The sequence below is a fragment of the Scardinius erythrophthalmus genome (genome assembly GCF_964197995.2).
Source record: "Scardinius erythrophthalmus genome assembly, chromosome: 1".
Taxonomy (NCBI): domain Eukaryota; kingdom Metazoa; phylum Chordata; class Actinopteri; order Cypriniformes; family Leuciscidae; genus Scardinius; species Scardinius erythrophthalmus.
Genome location: NC_138221.1, coordinates 45,360,795 through 45,385,381, shown reverse-complemented (window position 1 = coordinate 45,385,381; position 24,587 = coordinate 45,360,795). Strand labels below are relative to the sequence as shown.

The 24,587-nt window shown below is 37.6% G+C and overlaps 1 protein-coding gene across 1 annotated transcript; it reads right to left on the bottom strand.

The window, feature by feature from the left end:
• Nucleotides 1-667: 667 nt before the first annotated feature.
• brsk1b (BR serine/threonine kinase 1b) lies at nucleotides 668-24,508 on the bottom strand. The gene is made up of 19 exons (XM_081380108.1): nucleotides 23,369-24,508; nucleotides 21,762-21,856; nucleotides 21,294-21,379; nucleotides 20,991-21,131; nucleotides 19,949-20,065; nucleotides 19,837-19,870; nucleotides 19,659-19,727; nucleotides 19,414-19,560; nucleotides 19,028-19,059; nucleotides 18,224-18,388; nucleotides 17,322-17,419; nucleotides 15,749-15,899; nucleotides 14,714-14,774; nucleotides 13,638-13,923; nucleotides 13,485-13,533; nucleotides 5,355-5,478; nucleotides 5,058-5,271; nucleotides 4,887-4,976; nucleotides 668-3,968 (listed from the first exon to the last, which is right to left on the bottom strand). The coding sequence occupies exons 1-19, from the start codon at nucleotides 23,454-23,456 to the stop codon at nucleotides 3,751-3,753; spliced, it is 2,265 nt and encodes a 754-aa protein (XP_081236234.1). The 5' UTR covers nucleotides 23,457-24,508; the 3' UTR covers nucleotides 668-3,750.
• Between the last annotated feature and the right edge of the window lie 79 nt (nucleotides 24,509-24,587).

The window sequence follows — 24,587 nt, the reverse complement described above, 5'->3', positions numbered from 1 at the left end:
TACTAGAACAGTTTTTTTAAACAAGCATGGTTACTCCCGGAAAAAATACTGCATTTCAATATCTATATATAATTCTTCAGATAGGCTACTGCATGATAATAGCTATTAAATTTGATCCCAAAATAGCCTACTACATTTGCAGTTTCCAACTTCTGTAAACCTGTGGTAGAATCTTTGCTTCATTTATTTTATCAATACAATTAGATGCATTCTCTTTGGGATAATTTTTTATATCTCTTTTTATAAAATGTGATATAAACTTTTTGCAAATTGTTGCTTATTGCTGTTTTGCATTGCAAATTTTTATTCACAAGAACATATCTTAACATTTTGCGTAGATTAGCATGTACAGTAAAATCTCTTAAACTCATAATAGATTTCTTGAGGACTATGATATTATATTGTGTCATTCGTTTACTTGTTTGTATTTTTACCATTTCTTTTCATTTTATGTTCTTTGTATTTCAATGCAGTGCTGTTTCTTCTTTGCAATATAAAGCAAGTTGCACAACAAACAGAAGAAAACATAATGGCACAGAATAGTTTTTGTATTGTTTATTGTTCTTTATCACAGGCAATAATAGTGCACTTTCATTTTTTAAATTATAACACAGACATTTATTTTCTTGTCATTATTTTTTTCAGTCCAATTTAATGACTTGCATTTCTTATGAAATTTTTTTCCTACTGTGCGCAATGGGGAAGAAAGAGTACAGCTTTACAATCTTAAGAGGAGTAATCAGTTATGACGACAAAGATAATCAATAATCCTCAGGTGAATATAGAATGGATAAAGAATGACGATACGAGTAATATTTTCTGTTTACAATGAACAGAGATGGGGGGGGGTGAGCATACATTGGGGGCAGGCAGGACATATGTATATAATGAGATAAGATGGAAGGGGTGGTCTAAAGTATAATTCTATGATTGGGGGACAGGAGCATGATGAGGTATATAATGTATGGTAAATAAGTGAAGACTAACAATACATATGAAATGTGATATGTGTGCTGTATGTGTGAGGCGAGTAACAAAAACAGAATATCATTCTGTGCATAATGTGGGGAAGAGAAAGGGACAGACATATAGAGCAGGAGAGTGTCATGAACACAGAGAACGTGTTTGGAGTGTATTTCACATTCACCCAGAGCTGGTGTCCAGACAGTCTGTATTTGCACACTCCCAGACTTACCCTGCCTGAGAACTAGCAGAATTGAACATAGAACATCTTCAGGGTTTTGCTCTGGCATTTCCTCTGCCTCTGCAAGTGACTGGGCACGTTTGTGAGCGCACATGCTGACAGTTTTGTATATGTGGATTTAAGGCATTTGGAGTGTACTAAAATAAAAACATACCCCTTATTATATCTAATGAACAATGCTCCTAAACATTCAACAGTAGTGATATATATTTAATGTGCTATTCAAACTCAATTCATGGTGTTGCACGAGCTGCTTGATGACAAAACAGTCCGAAGCTCAGTGTATTTGTATTTCCGCTATGCTATTTTTGGGCAAGAGTGGAAGTGATGGCTGCGGGATGGTGGCAGAGGGAGGACCAGAGCAAAACCTTGCTTTACATTTAGTGCTCCTTGCGTCAGGAAAAGAATGGATCAGAGGCTGGGAGAGAGAGAGAGAGAGAGAGAGAGAGAGAGAGAGAGAGAGAGAGAGAGAGAGAGAGAGAGAGAGAGAGAGAGAGAGAGAGAGAGAGAGAGAGAGAGAGAGAGAGAGAGAGAGAGAGAGAGAGAGAGAGAGAGAGAGAGAGAGAGAGAGAGAGAGAGAGAGAGAGAGGGAGGAAGGAGCATTACTGTCAGATTCTGGGCTTCAGGGCAAAGGCTCATTGGAGAAAGAGCTTTTAAGTGGGTATTCAGGATCAGGTTCCCCTCATTCACAAACGTAATGAGCTAAAAAGCCCCTCTGATCCTGAGTCCGCACTTAAAAGAGCACTTCACTGATTCCCGTGGGTGGGCGAGGAAAGGGACAACTATTTGTTTGAATACAATTCTCTTTTTAGGACAGTGCATTCCAGTTTGAAAGTCCAGTTATCATTCATTTTGTTTCATATAGTCAGTTTTGAGAAGGAGAGTCTTCTTGTCTCTGTGTATGTGTGTGCATGTGTGAAAAAAGACAAAATACTGCTCGCATTTCGTACAAAGGGCTGGCCCGGTACGCACGAGTCCGAAACTTTGGGCTCTTGTCTGGGTAACATTCGAAAAGAGAGCAAACAGAGAGGGCCTCCTTCTTGTTCCCTCTATTTTGTTCCTCTGCTTCCATAAGGTTCACTTCAGTCTTTACGTCGTACATCCTTAAGGGTTTTGAAATCTTTTCCCCGTGGGAGACATCCAAGGCATGGAGTCATTGCTTGGTGGTTGTTCTCCAGTTTACTCCTTTGTGAGGTTTTTTTTTTTTTCAATTCAAAATGAAATGAAAATGAGATGGAGAAAATTAGGCAGTTGAAATGTTTTTTGAAAGGACATTTGTAGCATACAACAAATACAAATTGGAAGTTTTACTGCCATTTTCGAAATTGCTCATTTTTCCTCTCGTCACTTTAACTTGACCAGCCTGAACACTAATAAATAAATAAATAAATAAATGTAAATATTTCAATTTTTGTTTTTTGACATTCACTTTGTTCATTTTTTTTATGGAAACATTTCACATCTCAGCTCAAAAATATAATATAAATATAAAAGAGGAAAAAAAAAAAGAAGATGGTGAAGGTTTTAACATTTTTCTTCACGTGGTCTCTTTATATGACACAAGAGAGTGACTGTGGCTATTTCGTTCCTCTTGTTCGGTCTCTATGTGAACATGTCATAGGAAATCTAGATGCCTGCTCATCCCTCTGTGCCCTGCTTAGTGAGTGGGGTGAATCTGAGATACTCTCAGAACTGAGAACAATGACGTACAACAGCCCAATCTTTACAGTTTCCAACAGCAGCTTCCTGACACTGACTGATTTTGGATCTACAACATATCACAGAGTTCAGGATCTACAAGGATCAATGTTTAACATAGCCTATCTCTTCAACACTTAACATCTCACTAAAGGCATAATCCGCCCTCAGCTCATAAAGCTATAGTCACATAGGACTATAGTAGCATTTTGGGTTACAAAATTTAGATTCTCATTCTAAAAAAAAAAAAAAAACTAAAAAAAAACCCTACTCTTTACTTTACACAGTGTTTTAGAAATCCTTTTTTGTGCTCCAAGTGGTAATAAGAATGAAGAACTTCCCACTTTTTTCCTGTTCTGTTTGCTTTTATCTACCTCAAGCAGCTTGATTTTGCTTATGATAATGATGATGATTATGATAATGATGATGATAAGTTTGGGAGACATTCTTTCCTGTCCCACTTGGTGTTTGTTCCTCGGTTCGTATAGTTTGTTGCCATAAGATCACTTGATTTGACCATTGATGTCAAACTCCTTGTTTGTAGTGTACGAAATAATTTGTAGCTAGGGTTTATATTCAGCGATACATCTCGTTTTCACTTTTCAAATCCTTGTAATTTTTTTTGTTCTTCAGATGAATATTTGCATTTAAGAACACTTCCATGTGGATAGACTCCTGACTGTTGTGTCACAGTTGGATCCCAGGGTTTCTGCAAGTGATGTGAAAATCAGGGCTGAGTATACCTGTTGTTGTGTACTGTGCAGATGGACTTTGAGGGAGTCGTGTCTGGGGGGAATCAAAGGAGGGGTTTGTCCCCACCCACTCAATAGTATGTCTGATTAGTTCACTTAGGGCTGAGACTGGGTCCCATTTGAGGAGAGGAGGCGAGTTTTATCCTTGCCAGACCCCTTCCTTTGTAGAACACTCGCACTACCGCCAATACTGCTCCCTTCTCCTCGATCACTGCGTTCTGCCCGCTCACCGCGATCACCCCCGCCCTCGGAGCGATGAGAGTTCTGACGGGTCGGTGTGCTGGGTGGGCGAGACGAAAGCCCATTTTTCTCATCTGGGAGAAGAAAATAAAACATCAGGGTGGGAATGTGCTAGTGGTTGAAAACATTTTTGTTCATTCAAATACACATAAAAGTTAATTAATTTAATTCATTTTAGTTTTAGATTTTGAAACATGGTGTATTATCAAAAGTTTCACATTTCACTGATAGAAATTCAAATAAAATAAAATAAAATCTAAAATGAACTATAGTTTCTTACACATAGTATATTATAAAATGTGAAACCTTCACATTTCACCTCCATTATGCATGTAAATGTCACTATATATATATATTCATTATTATTGTTTCATTGTTTAGCTCACATCTGTTTCATATTGAGTTCAATTATCTTGTGTATATAATGCCTTCACTTCTCTCAGTTAATTGTCTTGTTTTGGCTGTTTAGAGCACACTGTTTCCTTTTGGTTTCGTGTTAGATGTCACTCTTTCGTTTTATTTTAATAAAGTAAAACTGTACGATCTGCTACAATCTCCGTATCATCATCTTCATCATAATGTAACATCAGCACATTAACTTTGACTCCCATAAAATATGAAAAATAAAATAAAAAAATAACTGAAACTAGCACTGATTGAGTAAAAACTGATGCACTTTAAAATACAAAAATTTAAATAAAATGAAATGGGAAAAAACCTGAAGTAAAAATGAATCAAAATAAATTGATGTATGCATGTTTGAGCCGTTTTAATTGAAAGTAACTTGCACTGTCAGTGCCATTGTTTGGTCTCAAGATGCCAGTACCAGTAATGTTTTTTTTTCTAAGGCACTTTATAAAAGCTACCTAAATGTCCTAATTGAACAAAGGCCTAATCCTGGCTTAATCTAAGCCCTGTCTGTGAAACCGCCCCTTAATGTTTTGTGAATGAGTGCATGTTTTTAGATGGAGGTGTAGGTGTGGTACATTCACCTGAAAGCGCCTGCACAGAGGGCTGGTCATGTGTACTGAGAAGCTGAGCTTGAATAGTCTCTACCACTCTTTTAAACCTGCGACTAGGACCTGCAAAACAGTATTATCACATTTGTAGAAATCACAGCACATGCAGACACATGACACAGGCTCTCTCGTCTTTTTAAATACCTGATAATAGGGTGAAGGTGACGCTGTAGATGCCAGTCTCCCTCCTTCCCTCCCTTTCTCTCTCTTTCTCCCTCTCTCGTTCTCTCTCTCCTTCAGAGAAAGCGATATCAACCTGAAATTTGACAGGCTTCTGGAAGACAGACGGACCTCCAGAGGACTTGTACTCCGCCCGGAAACTTGTCTGGGAGATGACACTGTGACTCAGGGAGGGAATCTAGAGGAGAACAGAGACGTACGTCAAAGTTTGAATCTTCAAAAAAGAATGAACAAAGCGGATCTGAAGAGAAAGATACTAACTGATAGAAAGGCATGGACAATGTCGGCCTTGATGGAGCTTAGTGGTTTGTCTCTGATCACCACAAAAATTTGCTCTTCCCTCTCCAGACTGATGAAATTTCCAAACCACGACTTCTTTGCTAGCCTATAGCGAAAGATAAAAATATATGCAGATAAATACACATAACACAGATAACATAACACACATTATTGCTACTGTTTCATGGCTCTCATTGTACATTGCATCATTAATGGATTTCGTTATTTGGTAGTGTTATCTTTGATCTGCAAGTGCACAAATAATACTGTCACCATAAGTCTTGTTTGTCTTCATTCCTAGAATTATACATGCTCGGGGAAAAGCAGCCAAATATGCTGAAAAGGCTTCAAAACAGACATACTGAACCATAGGAGCAGGTTGCTGCTGTATCATCATTGAAGTTATGGTACATAGCACATGTAGAAATTTTTAGGCTGCTCTGCCTCCGCTGTCTAACAGCATTAGTCAATGTCAAAATGATTTAGGCCAATCATATCAAAGAAAGCGGATCTTACTGCCACTGTCACAACGCAACGAGACTTCGTGGAAAGATTTAAGTAGATGCAAGTATTAGAAATGCTCAGCAACCGACAGACACAGACTATCTAGTGATGCAAACTACTCAACTTTTCATGAAATTTAACCGTTTTGAATTGAAAATAAGCGATTAGGATTCATGTAATTCATAACTGAATGTGACGAGACAAGAAATGTTTGCGCTTTCGACATATTAGACATACGAATAAGAGTGATTGTGTGCACATTTTAAAACAAAATATTATTTGCAAATAGTTTAAATTGATTACTTCATAACTACAATTAGACCTTTTACAATCCTTATTTGCTTATTCCCTTAAAGGGGATCTATTATGCAAAATTCACTTTTATAAGGTGGTTGAACACAGATTTGTGTCCACAGTATGTGTAAACAACCAGCCTATAATGGTAAAAATTCACCAAATTTTTATAATCCCCATAATCATAAACAGTCTCTACAAAAGAGCGGTTCTAGATTTACGTAAGAGTAGGGGGAAGCCCCACCCATGACTGGTGACAACTGGTGACTGGCTGTTAGCATAGATACCGCCCTGAGTGAGCCGCAGCAGTCTGCCATTTCTGTTTCCTCACTGTAGCAACTGGAGATATACAATGTCTGCCCCAAAACAACATTACAAATGTTCTGTTATTGAATGTTAGCCTGACTTCGTCATACTAATATTCTAGGCAGAATGTGAGTCTGATACTGCTCCATAGGGCTTTCATTATGAGGCGTGTCTTAACCGAACCAGGAAAAAACAACAACTCGGCACTCAATTGGATAGACCTACAACCAATCAGAGCAACGCAGTGAGCGACGCATAGTTGTCAACAGAGCTCAACTGCACACACGCAGGAAGAAGTAGTAAAGTAATGAGTAAAGTAATAATAAAGCACTCCATGAGTGCGACCAAAGGAGAAACCACAATGACCACAGGGTTTTCATTGCGTCCCATCTTCTTAGCCACCACCGGAGTCAGCTGATAAATTAAACTTTTGCCGAATCCCGTAGGAAGGACGGCAAACACATCTTTCCGATCGACAAATGCCTTGTTCTCTGTTCGTCTTTTAAAATTAATGCGCTGTCGATTTCTTTTATAACAGACGCGATAGCGGAATCTAAACATCTCAATTCTCCTGCTGCAGTCGTCTTTGTTGAAAACAACCCAAGCGCTCTTTGATGACGTGGGTGATTACGTAACCGCAGATCATCTGTCCATCATCGATTAAAGCCCGCCCTGGCAATTTGATTGGCTCGGCCTTCTGGGAGCCGAGCATAATTACTCCTCAACGGATCGAGTCCAGACCAAACTTCCCGACCAAAAAATGTTGTGGGCGGGGTTTGGGCTGGCACCCAGGATAATTGAATGTACTAACGAACATAAGAGACTCCATAGACTACCGGCATCTGAGCCACTGAGGACACCGTAGTTGAATTTCATTTATGAAGAAAATGTGCCGGATAAAATCGTTAAAATGTTATATATTTGCGTAAATCATTTTACACTGGACTGCTTCACAAATGAGGGTCAGTCAGTTCAATACTTTTAATCCTTTAATTATTTAATTCCTTTTTATTATTTATTATTATACCCCGTCTGCCACAAAATTAAAACTCCACCTATGAATTAAAGATATTACATTAAAATTCATTGTCAAAATGAATTTCACAATTCAACTGATTTAAAATGGCGGATATTAAAATTCTATTTTGTGTAATAATTGTAAAATTAAAAAACTAAAATAAGTCATTTTAAATTTTGCAAGTGAATTTAAGAATCACAACATTCTTTTATTATTTTATTTTCAGTTTATTTAAAGTGTAAGTTGCAGGTTAACCACCACAGCCAATTAATGTGTAAATTAAAGTGCTCTATATGTATATATTTAATTATTTCTGTCTTAAAATGCGTTAAAATAACATTTATTAGGGTTTCTTCAAACGTAGCGTGTTTTTCAGTTACTGGGTGATGACGTCACAAGAGGAACTCGCAACCCATACTCTGCTAGATTCCTGGGACTCATAAATTTTGGGGCATCTCGCCCGGGGGGCGGGGTTACGTTCTGCGTCACATCTCTAATGCGGGTTCTCGTCGACCAGGGTCAGCGCGCACACAGGCAGGCACAGAACTAGCTAGCGAACCTAGATCATAAATCTAATAAGTTATGTTTTTTACAACACGTTTTTGATGGAAAAGTGATGTTTAATTTCCATAGTCTTTGTTTAGTGAACGAAAGCGAAATCAGGAATCGCGGTCTTTCAGTTTGTTTATCGTTGCCTAGCTACCAAGGGTTGTACAAGATGTTTTTTTTTATTGCATTACAATATAAATCAATACAATGGAAATAACACAAAACAATGAACATGAACATGTGGGGATAGCCTACAGAGAAAATGAAAGTAAATAATAACAGTAAATAAAATACAATTACAATTTACATAAAACTTGTTCTATAATACATGATGTTTTCAAAGCTTTTTTATTGGAGGGGATTTTTTGAAGTGAAGACAATAATAACTAAATCATAAGCAAAAATTTTGCAACTAGGTTTGAATTTAAGGTATCTTGCTTTGTGAATGTGGTATTTTCCCATCATACAGAAAAAGTTTAATATCATCTAGCTTTTTATTTTCAGAGACATCAGAGTGAAAAATAACCTTACTGACAGAAATATTACATAACTGATGAAATGCAAGAAATATGGAAGCTGAAATTTGAAGCCAAAATTGTTTAGTATAAGAACATAAGTAAAATAAGTGTAAAATAGATTCTTCTTCCTCTTGGCAAAAAGAGCATAGTGGGGAAATATTACTGTAAAATTTACTTAGATATTTATTACAAGGGTAATAACGGTGAATATTTTTAAAGTGGATTTCTTCTATTTTATTATGAAACAAAAATGTGTTTGGCACTGTCCATACCTTATGAAAAGTGATATTTGGGAAAAGCGCTAACCATTTCGGTTGCACAAGATGTGCTGTAGCCTTAATTACAATGGCCAAGTCGCGTTTCATATTAACAGATGAATAGGCTTCGCTCAGTTTATTAAATACATCCAACCTGAAATGTCTCTTACAAACTATGATGGGACAATGAATAAATACACTGACATGGCAATGCTAGACAGATAGTCTACTTTGTTTGCACAGTCCTACCGTGATTTTCAGGTTGGATGTATTTAATAAACTGAGCGAAGCCTATTCATCTGTTAACCCATTTAAGCCCACCGGCAACTATAGTTGCCGCAGTACATAGTTGTCATTTTCCTTTTGTAAATATTTTTCTAGATGTTGTCCATGTTTTATTTCTCAATGAAATGCAAGCAAACAACCAAATAAAGGATTTCAAGAGAAAAAAAAAGGTATTCACTTCCTCCCTGTCACATGAGGCTGTCAACTTCCTACCCCTATTTCCAGGAAGCAGGGCGAAGGCAAACGCTCCCAAAGAAAGGTCATTTTCATGTTACTAATAAGTATTTTTTGTTGACATATATATAATCATGAAGGTCTCTAGAATCAGCCAAACAAAACAAATCTTACAAGAGATATATAGTTTTTTGTATACTTAGTCAAAAGTCCAAGCGGCAACTATAGTTGCCGGTGGGCAAATGCCTTGTAAGTACATATATCATGGGAAAATGGGGTATACTGTGTTAATAGGTTAATAAATCAAGTTTATTGGTCTTGTTTAGTGCATAAACATAACTTAAGCCTTTAAATGACATCTCTATATGGATATATTTTTTTCTTCATTCTATTTATTTGTATTTATTTATTTTCATTTACCTTTTTGATACACAATGCCCTGTTATGGCTGCACTTTGTTCTGCACTATGTTCCACAACTTTAACCCTTGTGCGCTGTTCGTTTTAGGTTTACAGTCAGGCTGTTTGGGGTCTGAGAGACCCCAGGCAACAAAATGTTATTTTGTAACAATATATATATTTTAAACAAATGGAATTTTACTCAGTTTATTAATGTTTTTACTCTTCGTTTGGACATTTTTACTCCACAAAATGTTCAAAAAAAGAAAAGAAAAATTAAAAAAAAAAAAAAAATTGCCTTATAAAATACCCACATTTCTAACTTTCATTCATGGGGATAACATGGATAATTTGACATGGTTTAGTGTAAGATGTTTGGCCAAATCTTGGAAAATGCAGTTTTAAAAGTAAAAAAAAAAATAAATCACTTTAACCAGTAGATGGCTGCAGAGCTCTAAAAGTACTAAAAGACATCTTTTCACAAGTTTTTCCAGTTAGATTCATATCTACATATAATGAAATCACAACTATAACAATAAAAGTTACTTTTTGTCAAAGTTTGGCAGTTTTTGTACTGAAAAAAATCTTGAAGGTTTTTCAATAATGTTCCATTATGATTAGAATCAAACCTGATCAGGATGTTACAAAGAGAAAAGTTGGAGTTTTTAGAGTTTATCATTTATTTCAAACATCTGTTTTTCATATAATTCTAAAAATTTAAAGTGTGCCACTTCATTTCTGTCTGTGTGTTCTGTGTTGTTTCTGATTTTGAGGATGAATTTTGTCCATTGATCAAATTCATTTGATTCTAATCATAATATAACATTATTTTTTTTTCAGTACAAAAAGTGCCTAAACTTTGACAAAAAGTAACTTTTATTATTATAATTGTGATTTCATTATATGTAGATATGAGTACAACTAGAAAAACTTGTGAAAAGATGTCTTTCAGTTAGTCAAAAAGCAAATAGCAAATAGTGGTGCTCTGCAGCCATCTACTGGTTAAAGTGATAAATTGTTACTTTTAGAACAGCATTTTCCAAAAGATGGGCAAAAATCTTTTAAAAACACTTAACCATGTCAAATTATCCATGTTATCCCCATGAATGAAAGTCAGAAATGTGGGTCAAAAAGACCCTGAACAGCGCACAATGGTTAAGGCAAATGGATTTGTTGTTTGTTGTGTTTTCATATTCAAGAGATTATACGCTAGATGCAGTTTTTTTGGGGTCTGCATCAAATGTTCTTCGACTTTTATACATAATAAATTTGTTTATGAATAAAGATTGATCTGTTGAAAGCAGTTATTTTGAGATAAATGCCAAATGTTCTCCTCCTATTCATATTTTACATTGAAGGGGTGCATACAACATATTTGCCCACCGGCAACTATAGTTAAAAAAAAAACCTGGGGAAAATAAATGCAGAACATGTTCACATAGGGCACTATTAACAGGATTATATGCATGAAACCATTCAGAAAAAATTGGGCACAAATGGGTTAATATGAAACGCGACTTGGCCATTGTAATTAAGGCTACAGCACATCTTGTACAACCCTTGGTAGCTAGGCAACGATAAACAAACTGAAAGACCGCAATTCCTGATTTCGCTTTCGTTCACTAAACAAAGACTATGGAAATTAAACATCACTTTTCCATCAAAAAACGTGTTGTAAAAAACATAACTTATTAGATTTATGACCTAGGTTCGCTAGCTAGTTCTGTGCCTGCCTGTGTGCGCGCTGACCCTGGTGAGAACCCGCATTAGAGATGTGACGCAGAACGTAACCCAGCCCCCCGGGCGAGATGCCCCAAAATTTATGAATCCCCTAGATTCCTACTGTATTATGGCTATTTGGAGAACGACTGAGGATGTGGGAAACCATCAAATTCTTTATGGACCACAGCCCTACAATTTTTAACTGGTCAGGCGTGAGAGAGGGGAGCCATGGCACTCAAAGAGTTATTAATGCTTGGTGTGAGGAGAATGAGTGGAGGGTTAGCCAGGTGTCCCGGTGAGTAACGTTAGCTACGTTAGAGCAAGTCTAGCCTGGTGCAAACTTAACCCGGATAATATAACAGAACAAGCAAGTCTTTTCAAAATATTGCCGTCATGTAGAATAGCAAGGAGGGACAACGACTGAAGACATTATTTACTTACAGTAACGTTAAGTCAGTCCAAATCAGAGCTGCACGTTAGAGATGCACGTCAGGCGCAATCGCTAGTCTCATCGACGCCTCAAACGTCATGTAATACCCTTCCTCAGTCCACGCGTTATCAATTTCTCACGATTTAATTAGCGATGTTTATTGTCAGAAAAGAAAAAGAGAGATCGATGTCCCCATCACTGTGTGTGTGTGGGCTATCAGCAGTGGAGAGTGTGTGCTGCCGTGAGGTGAACGCGTTTAGTTTAGTGGAGCAGCTCGACCCGCGACCGGCTGATCTGACGTGCCTGAACCCGTTTGTTTTGCGAATAGCTTATTCTCATTTCAGGCAGGATCACGGTCCCCTTGAAGTCAGCACACACGAGTATGTTAACAGTTGAGTTATTTTATCCATAATTTTTTTATCAAATAAAACATACAACCAACTTGTCTGTAGTTATGTAAGGCATCTATAGCTATGACTATGCCGGTAACTCTACTAGTGAGTTCCTCTTATGACGTCATGCCCCATCTAGTGGAAGGGAGCGGGAGCGGTTAAAACCACTGTTAAAAGTGCCAACTTTTCATATTATATCAGCATTTTGGTATAAAAAACAATGGTGGGCAGTTCTTATCTTTATGTTTAATAAACACATTGCATTATCTTCGTGAAAAATTTAACCTGCAACTTACACTTTAACTTAAAGGAGAACTCCGGTCAATTTTAACATTGAGCTCATTTTTTGTACATTTGGAGTGCTGTCAATACAGAGAACAACGACAAAAATCGGTGTTGCCTACACCGAGTTATTCTATTTTTAAAACTTGCACCCTTTTGACTTCAATGGGGCAAGTACTAAACCTGCTTTTAGCCTGTTAACATCCTTGATGTGTCATTACAAGTGCACAGAAAATGTGAGTGATTCCTTCAGAGTGAACACGAGTGGATCTGACTGCAGTAGATGTAAAAGAAATTTATAAAAATGATGTTCATTTTTAAGTCCAAAGTAGTCGACTGCCGAGTTCACGCGCATAGGTTTAGTACCTATGATCACGCGCGTGAACTCGGCAATCGACTACTGTGGACTTCAACCGAAAACAGGATGTAAACACAGGTATTTGCGCTGGCTTAAATAACATCATTTTTATTAATATCTTTCACATCTACTGCAGTCAGATTCACCCATGATCACTCTGAAGGAATCACTCACATTTTCTGTGCACTTGTAATGACACATCAAGGATGTTAAGAGGCTAAAAGCAGGTTTAGTACTTGCCCCATTGAAGTCAACAGGGTGCAAATTTTAAAAATAGAATAACTCGGTGTAGGCAACACCGATTTTTGCCGTTGTTCTCTGTATTGACAGCACTCCAAATGTACAAAAAAATGAGCTCAATGTTAAAATTGACCGGAGTTCTCCTTTAAGCTGTTTATTTTTATTTCAGTTTTAGTCATTTTAGTACTTAAACAAACGTATTTTATTTCAGTTAGTTGCAACAAGTTTTTCAGCTCATATTTTTTTTTCTTAATTTTAATGAATGAAAACCATTTTTAATAGTTTTAGTTAACAATTTACTGTTACATAATGTAACATGAACAATATCCAGCAATGGCTACACAACTAAATGAAAATGTATTTATTTATTCCTCTAAATACTCACTCTGGGCTGGACTCTGGAGTTAAACTGGACATGTCTTCTGATGTAGGAACTATTGAAACAAACATGAAAATCAAAAAATGTACAGTTATGTTTGACTTTCAATGATGTTTGATTGATTGACAATAATAAGATGTTGGTTGACGCTTCTCTCACCCTGTAGCCTTCGGCGGTGGAACCGTGGCGATCCTAGAAGGTTGTTCTTGAAGGAGTTGAGGCGTGTCCTCCAGTGGGCTGAACTACTGGCAGCCATTCCACCACTTCCCCCAGGACTGGAGGGCGGGGTTAGGGACAGGGAACCACCACCCACACCACCACCACCCCCTTCAGCTCGTGAGGAGGAAGAAGAGGAGGAGGAGGAGGGCGGGGTGGGTGGGGGGTGCTGGGGATGGTGCACAGGGGTCCCCAGAGGGGTGGGGAGTGGGGAGCCCTGCGGGGTGACCTGCGACACATGGGCAGAGTTAGGATAGATGGTCTTAGTGACAGACTTCAGGACAGAAGGAGCAGGGAAGAAGAAGCGAGGAATGGGGGACAGTAGCGGAGAGGGGGAAGGCGAAGGAGACGGAGGAGTCTGCAGGGGGAGGGACTTCATAGACTGCAGGTGGGGACGGTCAGACGCTGCTTTTGAGGGTAGGGTCTGGGTTTTTTGTTCAGGCACGCGTTGGGACGCCCGGGGTGTGGTGGAACTTCCTGCTTTGGGGTCTTTAGACTGGGCGGTGGAAGCAGAGGTGACTTCAGTTTGGCTGAAAGTGAAAACTGGGCTCTGACAGGTAGGAAGAGAAAGGATAGAAGGATGGAGAGGGAAAGAGGAATGGAGAGATGGACACAGCAATGGTCATGAGCGTTAATGAAAGCTATGGTATATGATTATTATTAACATTAGAATTCAACTGAGAAGAGTTAGGAAAATGATGCATAGCGCTTTGAAAGGCATGTGAAATCTAGTATAAATTAGTAAACAATTGTTAGGACATTAATGTGCAAAATGCAAGCTAATACAAGATAAATAATATATTTGTGTGACTGTGTGCATGTCTTTGGTGTGAATAATGACTCCAGTATGAGGACAGTATGAGGTAGATGAACATAAAAAGAGCAATTCAGCTTTGCTATTCATACCACAATAACAACAACAAGCACAATACTTTTTACCATAGTAAATTGAGCACTTCATAGATGCATTTTACTTCTAATGCAATATCAGTATGGCCAAAAAGTGTGGAGTAACTTACTCGAGGACTGCTGAGGGGACTGGATGAGAGGCCGGTTGAAGCTCCGCTAACTGATCGAGACCTGTCAGAACACCAGTCACATATCAGTCACACATCCCTTTATGTTCATGGATATGTTTATTTACTTAGATATACGCAGTATTTCTAGTGTCAATAAAAGTCTGTGAAAGGAATGGTTAACTTTACACCATTCACAACAGGCTTGCATCCACTCACTGATCTCTATACATTGTGGCTTATATGATATTATCTATATTATAAATTAATGTTTTGTTTTCAGTTCACCATGTTGAAATCAACACACCCCTTCCAACGTCACAATTCGGCAACTCGGGTATCGTCTAAATTTGCAAGTTTCCCACTTCCCATGACTTCGCTTGGTCATTCATGTGCTGGGAACTCCTTATTACGACATTATAATGAGGGCACATGAGAGACGTGGCCAGCAACAGGAAGGGGATGCCGCAAACAACATAAAAGATTTTTTTCACGGAGGCCATGTCTCATAGACCAATCAGAGATTAATTGATTCACAACTAGCATTTAGCTTTTGTGGTCAAAAAACACCATGGAAGAAAATATAAGATTGTAAGAAAAAATTGTCGCCAACAGCGTACCGTGAACAATGCCCTTTACTATTGCCATTATTATCACTGATCAATACAACATTTACACAAGTATCTTTTAAATTAAATTACGAAATAAGGTGTCATCTATAATGAGCCTAATTTACATAGAAATTATGCATGTTAGTTTTGAAAATATAACAGTAGAGGAACTTGATTTAAATACTTAATTGACCTATTTCAGCATATTTATACTGGATTGTGCTTGATTACTGAATAAGACACAAATTTTCATTAAAATATCATACTCAAAAGTGGTGCAACTCATTTGTGAGTTCACCCCTTAAGGTTTTACCAGCACATTTTTTGGAAGGCACTTGAAATTGTACAGCGGATGCTTGTGGGGCACATCAAGCTCGACTTTCAGATGAAGGTTTATACAAAGTTCTCTTAAACAGTTTGCATGTACCTCTGGCTATGTGCAGAGGTATCCAGTGCTCTGCGGGGAGGTGTTGGAGAGCCCTGCTCTGTCACACTCAGTACCTCCAGACTCTTTCTCTCCGGCCGACAGCGCCCATGACGGGTCAGCATGGGCGAGTCCACCCGCTTACGGGGAGGATCTGATCACACAACCACAACAACACACACAACACCCACTGTAACACAAACATCTACTGTGTACACTTCATGAACAAGTCACATTACAAACCTTACTATATCCAAAAGGAATCTAAGGTTTGTTTGTTTTTATATATAACTATATATAAAATACACAACTGCAATGCAGCAGAGATTATCTGTATTACAGTGTTAGGAGGGAAATATGCATAGAAGCTGAAAAAGAAGTCCTTTTCAGTGTGTTGATGCGAGACAGCGCTTCTAAGCCACAGGGTAAATAGTATCTGCATACAACATGGCCTATATGAGAGACGAGTCACGGCATGATATGATGGACAGTAAGGTATTATTAGTCAGGCAGTAGAGCTGCCCGATTTATCTTGTTCTCCTGCGTTGATCCGGTGCTCCTGCGTATCTGTTATTTTGCTTATATAGTAAAAATAAAGGGACTGCTGAATTAGATCCTGCTTCTCAACTCTCCTTGCTGCAAACAATGTGACAACTGCTATATAAAAACACCAAACTTCTTCTCAATATCAGCTTAGATATTGAGGCAAAAAGAACAAAAAGATTTAAAATCACAATGAAATAGGGTGTGCAAAAACTACAAAATCACAAGTGAATTACTTTTTAAATTTGTGTTTGGCCAACAGAAATAGTTACACTTTAAGGGTGTGCAATTGGGAATACTTATCAAAAGAAACACCTCACATTGTAACTAAAACTTTTTTTGTCCCAATTAATGTAAATAATAATAATAATTATTGTTATTATTAATAGCTTTTTCATTTTAGATTACAATGGTAATATTTGAATAGTAATATATATATTTATTTTACTTGTCATGCTTACATTTGCATGAAAAAAAAGTTGATCTGCCGCTGACGCTGTTCTCAGTGCACCTTATAAACGACTTAGATTATTTCAAACTTATTTCAATTTTCATTTCAAAATGATTGTGCAGCCCAATCAGGGAGATACGTTCCTTTAAAATAATAAGCCTCTTAATAAACAAACATTATGCCAGTATATGGTAAATGTGAAAAATCGACTCCAGATTGACAACTTTTTCTCAGCAAACATTAGGAAAGTCCCGCTCTGATCCAACCTGCAGCACCTGTTCTCCCACCTACTGCACTGCCCTAAAACAACCATGTCAAGCTCTTAATGATGATGATTCTCCACCTTGAAATCTCTTTTTAGTCCTGGTCTGGTCTTGATCTGTTTATTTCGGGGAACAAGCCCTCAATATGTTACATTTACAAATCACGTTTTGCCTTAGAGCCCTTAAATGAAACTGGCTTACTTTCAGGCATAAAGCACCAGCATGCTTTCTAGGTTACCAACTATTCTCATGGTGTTCAATGACTACCTTTGGACGTGACAGCAACACATACAAACCTTAACTCCAAAAATTCACTCACCAATATCATTTCTGGGGGGAAGATGTTCATCTTCATAACTAGGGTAGCGCTCCTTTCTGTCCAACAGAAGGTAATAGATCAACTTCTCCTGGTTTTCTCTGGGAAGGGAGAGATGCAAGTCAGACCCAAATGATGTTCAATGTATCGACAAAATGATTCTTTAAAATATCTTCTTTCACAGAAGAAAGTAAGTCATCCAGGATTGGAATGAGTAAATGATTTTTGGGTGAGCTATTCCTTTAAAGTCGGCATGAAACAAGTTGCGATAGCCTTTTCATCCCTGTTGTGACGTATATCCAAGTGAAATGGCTTATCGTACAAGAACAAAATGTAGGGCGGTTCCACATGAACAAAAAAAATAAATTATGTGCAGGGATAAATCATTTATAATAAACAATGCAATAATCCATAAGAAATAAGGATGGTGACTTTAAGGTCAGTTTGATCTTGTTTAAAATGTTATGGTTGTGTACTATCCACTTATTTAGTCTGACGCGTCACCGTCATCAGATGCCAAAAGAAAACAACAAACGGTGCAAAAATACACTCACAATGTGATGTAATACCACAGAGAAAATTATGATCCTAACCTCTGTCTACATACCAAAATCCCAGATGGCCAGACGGTGATTCATCATTTATAAATCGTTAAAATATTTGTGTCCAGGACGCCGTGACCACGGAGACTGCAGTGTACACCGTATGTTTTTAAATGCATAGCTGAAATGTCTAATATGAATAAATAGCGCTACTAAATGGATCTTGAGATAGTATTCTCAAGTGAAATGAGTAGAAGCTTGGACCCAGAAACAGCATTCTTTACGTCACGACATAACAAGCAGATTCTTTTCTGAAAAACAGGCTGGAATGTCTTGAGCACACACACAGAAGTTCAGACTCACTCTTCACACTGCAGGTCTCGGGTGAGCTTGACACGGTCTCTGAAGCAGCCCAGGGAATGCATGCTCTCCAGAACATCAGGGTCCAGATCTGTAAGAGACAGAATCCTCTTCACACACACACGCCTCGGGGGTGGCTGCTCTGGACACGGCTCATTCCTGCCCCCTCTGAGACAGAAAGACACACAACAACACACAAAAAAGAAAATCTGATTTTATTGGAATAGTTCTGTGGGACACAGAAGAATTTTTGCAGACAGAGAGAAGACCTGAACAGTGGTTCTTATGACTTGTGCACTCTACTCCATACCTTCAACATATGACAGCATATGAGCAGAACCAAATTTAAGATGTTATTTCCTAAATATGGCAATGACGTTTTATCACGAGACATTTGACAACCTATGATGTTAAATGATTTTAGGTTTTTGACACAAAATTTAGGTCAATACCAAAAATTCAATGTTACACAGAACATTGTGGAGCTTGACAAACATACTATTGTTTGTCACACAACTGTTGATATGTGAATAAAAACTGCTCAAAGATTTTGATTTCAATGTTATAGCCATAAATAAAGGCTTTTTATAATTTTTATAAATTCTCGAGTGCCTTGGCCTCATCCGATTTTTGCAAGTTAAACTATCCCGCATCCAAAGAGAACCGAGATACGGACTCTATACACTTGTGTTCTATGATTTTTCAATTCTCCTTTTGTATTCGATGGAAAAAATACAGCAAATGGTGAGTAAATGACGACAGAGTTTTCTTTTGGAAACTATTCAAGATAGCTCACGTGATACTTACTGATACCAAGGGTGCTTTTGTATTTCTTCCAACTGAGAAAAGAAAAAAACAAGAAGTATCATAAATATGCCTTGGCAGTACACTAAGAAATTAATACTTTTATTCTGCAAGGATGCATTAAATTGATCATTTATAATGTTATATAATGATGCCATAGTGTGTGTGAGTGTGTGTGATGCTGAAAATTCAGCTTTGCCACCACGTGAATAAATTACATTTTAAAATATATTCAAAAAGAAAAAAATTCACAATATTACTGTTTTTACTGTATTTTTTATCAAATAAATGCAGCCTTTTACCGACCCCCAAACTTTTTATATATATAAATATATATTATACACTATAAGTGTATATAAAAAGAGGTGCACTGTGTGCATGTTCTTTACCGTGAGGCGTTTCTCAGGGTTGACCTCAATCATGCCTCGGAGGAGAGCCTGGCAGTCTGGAGGAATGAAGTGAGGCATGTGAAATACTCCACTCTTCACCTTCTCCAACAGCTGTCGCAGGTTATCATGGTCAAAGGGCAATGCTCCCTGTGAGGTGAGATGTTACATTTCACACACAATTCTGAGAGCAAGTAACCGAGAGCTAGCAATTTTGAGACAAATATAAGATGGAGCAAGCTTCTTACCACCAACAGAGCAAAGAGAATAACCCCACAGCTCCATACATCTGCCCGACGTCCATCGTATTTCTCTCCCTGTAAATAAAAAAGAACACTAAGTACACATAAGCACTGGCTGTTTTGTTAGATTTGAATCTATGAGACTTATACATTAAAACATGTGGTGCTTATGCTCCGTCCTTACCCTGATGACCTCAGGACATGCATAATGGGGTGATCTGCAGATACATAACACAGAGCATTAATACTTCATCTTCAATAGCACATTTAAAAGCACATAAACACAAACTACTGACCCACAGCTGGTCTCCAGCAGGCTGTCCCCAACCTGTAGGGAGGCCATGCCAAAGTCAGCAATCCTGATATTATTCTTCTCATCCAGCAGGAGATTTTCAGGTTTAAGATCTCTGTGGCTGGTAAATAAAGGTAATGACAGCATTGTAGTATATTTTTGTAAACTGTAATGTTCTTCCTGAAGTATCTGAAACCAGAATTCCTTTACAGTATAAGAATGATTAATTGATTGTGTTGTACACACTGCAGTATGTTACAAGAATAAATGACAAAATTTTGTAATGTTTGTTTGTCTGTTTGTTTGTTTGATACAAAGAGGACGCTCAACATCCAAAAAAATAAACCTTGGAAACTATGAACACTACCGTTGAAAAGTTTTGTTTTTGAAAGAAGTCTCTTATACTTTCTCGCATTTATTTGGTCAAAACAGTAATATTGATAAATTATTCCATTTTAAAATAACTTTTTTTATTTTAATTAAATTGTAAAATATTATTTATTCCTGTGATTGACAAAGCTGAATTTTCAGTAACGTGACTCCAGTCTTAAGTGTCACATGATCCTTCAGAAATCATTCTATGATGATTTATTTGATCAAAAAACATTTCTTATTATTATCAATGTTGAAAACAGCTGTGCTGCTTGATATTTTTGTGGAAACCGTAATGCGTTTTTTCCAGGATTATTTGAAATAGAAATCTTTTATAACATTATAAATGTCATTACTGTCACTTTTTATCAATTTAATGCATCCTTGCTGATTAGAAGAAGAAAAAAACGTACTGACCCCAATTTTTGAACAGTAGTATATGTGCTACAGTATATGTGTATATATAAACTGGCACACACATATATGGAAATAATTCTAGTCAATTTAGTCTACTTCACTTGGCCACAAGTTCTCATGTCAACACACAACCACGTTGTCTTAAAGTCGCAACACTTGCTACAGAACGCTGATTATGCAAAAATATTATGAAAACATATGCCTATAAAGGAACTTGTGTATGCAGCACTTTAAATAAAACATAAAGAGACATTTACCATATAGAGTGACTGTGACAGAAGTCTAGAGCAGATATGATTTGTCTGAAGAACTTTCGAGCTTCTTTAGGGGTCAATCTGCCTTTCTTTACCAGGTAGTCAAATAGCTCCCCACCAGACACATGTTCCAGCACTAGATACCTGAGAGAAAGACATTTATGAAACACATGCACAGCGATAGATGCACATGAAACTGTCCACACAAGCACACCTTCACAGAATGCAGGATGTAAGTCTAGACAAGACAAGACAAGACAAGACCAGGCATGCTTCAGATGTGTGGAGAAACAGAGCAGTACTTACAGATATTTGTTATTCTCGTACACATCATACAGTTTTAGGACATGAGGGTGCTCTATTAGTTTAAGAATAGCTATCTCTCTCTCCACCTGCAGAAACGGGGAGAGTGAGGGAAATTGAATGAGAGTTGAATAGAGAAAGGAGCAACTTTAATGTAGGAAAAGACCAAGCAAGGTGATCACTCTAAATTAGGTGTGAACTAATAGTCAATATATTAACAATATATTCTGACAATACACAGTAGACATGGACAAAAATGACATACATAACAGGGAGAGTCTTGCATTCCTTTAGCACAGAACATTAGGGCAGATGCAGCACAAACTGTGGTCAATAAAGCAGTTGGAGTTATGCAGCTGCTGTGTTATTGAAGAGCAATCGTAACCAGGAAAAGGCTGCATAAGCATGAGATGACTTGGAAAAACTACAACTTTTTCCATTTTTGTTCATTTTTTTGTATGCAAAACTTACTTTCATAAGAACAGACTCTGATAGCTTTTCTCTGTTAACTATTTTTATGGCCACCTTCTGTCCTGTGATACAGTGAACTCCTAACTTCACCAGACCTGCAAGAGGAACACAGATGGTCATTCTTCATTAGATGCATTCCAAAAGTGGACAACATTAACATCCAGATGAGATTTCAGAAACTGAAAAGTCGGCAGCATATAACAGCAACAACATTCAGACTGCACACTGCACAATTTTATATAATCAACACTCACTTACAAATTCTTATTAAACCTGAAGTAAATGCAGTGCTACCAAAAACACTATTGATATCATAAAAACACCAGTACATACTGTTCATATACGCAATCACATAAATCATTAATGGGACACCCTCTTTTACTTGCCAAAAATGTGTCTACATCTTAATGCATAGATCTATATCCCTCACTCATGCGCACATTCACATGCAATTAACAATGTACTGACAAACAGGATCTCTGTGAATTCAGAACAGATCATGTGGCAAGCCATTGTTATTCCTCAAAGTCAAAACTAACTAGTATCCAGATTTGCATGACTTGTAGTGACTGCAATCATTTTCAGTTTTACTATTAACTTTTTGTATTAGTAAACTATATTAGATAAATACATTTGAATTGTTTTACTAGTTATATTTCCCATTTCATCATTACTGGTAACAAATTCATTTTAAGTAATCAATTCAAGTTTTCTTAATGATTAGATACTAGTGCCTGTTTATAAAACAGTGGTATGTATTCCAGTTGTTACTTATTTAATTTAACTTAAGTAAGATGACTAGTCATTAACTACAACAGGGTAAAAAAAAGTAATTGTAACTAGTGTGAAAAAAAATGTCACACAACAATTTGGATAGTTAGTCTCATAAATACAAACTGCATTGGTATCAAATAAATGTACACTAGTATAACTACTAGAATAAATATAGCCTACTACTAAATTAGTAACTAGTAAGTACTAGAATCTATTGAACAGCTGAATACAATGGAAATAACCTACATATTAGTCAGAAGTGAACAGAATATCTGAACCACATATTCCCATTGCAATTAATTGCAAAAAATTGCAATTTGTTCCAAGTAACGAAGGAATATATTTGTATCTAATAGGATAGTAGAACTAAAAGCAAATGAACAGTAACTAGTAACAGTGAATAATTGAATATGCCTGGGAGGCTGGGATAAGTAGGCCTACTTGAGTAGTACTAGTAACTGGAATAACTCATAGGGAAAATGTATCTAGTTAGCTACTATTTTAATATTTTAGAGTATTAATAAATAAATTAGAAAACAAGCTTACAATCACATTCAGGTTTTTAAACTGTTCAGATGAATCACTGTCACGTGACTAAAAAAACGCCTAAAAGATCAAATAATCTTCCTCCCTTAATCGCTACCCTTAGCCTACTTGCTTCTGTGCCTCATATTTCATCATCTGAAATAACCCTGCAAACGCATTAACTGCTTCGCTTATTGCAGAATCAAACTTTCAATAGATTAATTCTTGAATGAGACGCGCGAAGTAGAGCAGAATTTATTCCAATGCATTAACTGAGTACTAATATCCCAAAGAGGAAACGCTCTTACCTGTCTGGCCCTTCCCCAGTGTCTTTTCCAGTCGGTAGGGCCCGACATACTGAGCTGCCTGACTCCCCGACAACTCCTTACTGGACATTTCGTTCGACAGCGATTTCGTGTCACAATATAAAGGGGTAAATCAGTGTATTTTCACAATGTATCCACTGGTGCCTGTCCTGCTCACGTAATAACTCCGCCGTACAGACATCACAGACGGTGAGCGAAGATGACACAGGGATGCTGAGGCGTGATGTCAGTGCCGTGGCCTACTCCCAAACATCTGCCTGCCGTCTCCTCAAAGTTCCTGGGAATCGATCGATAACATGTTCCGTTCGAAAATATCAAAAATAAACAGGGGGTGCGCGACCAGCCGAGCCTATTTGCCAAATTACAACTGTTATTGCGATTTGGAAGGCCTGCGGTGTCTGATGGAAGAATGCTCTCTCAGTATATGGGCAAACACTATATGACTACATCAGATAGGCTAATCGTTGTGAGTAGGCTACCAGTGAAATTATTATGAATATTGAAGTCAGATAAAGATAACGGGATTATTAGATAGCCTGGTTCAGTCATCTGTTTATTTTCGCCGGTATTTTATCTTGAAAATATATATATTTATGTAGCTTCCCATTAATGTCAAACTGGAAGTGACCTATTTATTAAAAACTTGGCCACATCTATCCTGCGAAAGAGCCGCACATCCGGTTTTGTGACACCTTACACGTAATATTCTGTCTAATATTTAGTGCCTCCTTCTTTTGTCAACGACTCCTCAAAGTGTTTCGTCTAATTTGAATCAAAGTGTAAGATGTGAAGGATGAGCGTCCCGTGCCTGATATAAACTACGGTCTCTTCCAGGCCTCACATCCGGAAATGTGGGAGAAAACAGCCACCCTTTCGCGAAAGAAAGCCTCAGTGTCTTCCGTCACATGAATCCGCCTATTAATCCACAGTGCGCGTGTCAAGTGTACATTGCGCTATTGTAAACTATAGGGTTTGCGCAGAAATCCCTTGCTTTATGCGTACGGAACACATTCCTGGTCAAAAAACAAGCATCTTTAACTAGCGTAGGAGCCTCCTCTCCCCCTCCCTCCCGCTCGCGCTGGCTATGTGCATCTCACAGCATCTTCTTCTCTCGCTTCTCTCCTCCCGTCGCCTCGGCTACCGCGCGCGGACTCATTCTCTCGAGTTTGCGTTACAGTCTCTTGAAACCGTCTGGCTTTAA

What these genes read in the sequence shown, in the direction of transcription:
- brsk1b (XM_081380108.1), bottom strand. Translation starts at nt 23,456, where the DNA reads ATGTCCAGTAAGGAGTTGTCGGGGAGTCAGGCAGCTCAGTATGTCGGG. An exon ending in CAGAGTCTGTTCTTATGAAA is followed by an intron (nt 21,380 to 21,761) that starts GTAAGTTTTGCA and finishes CCGTTTCTGCAG; the next exon opens with GTGGAGAGAGAGATAGCTAT. An exon ending in CACCTTCACCCTATTATCAG is followed by an intron (nt 4,977 to 5,057) that starts GTATTTAAAAAG and finishes ACTGTTTTGCAG; the next exon opens with GTCCTAGTCGCAGGTTTAAA.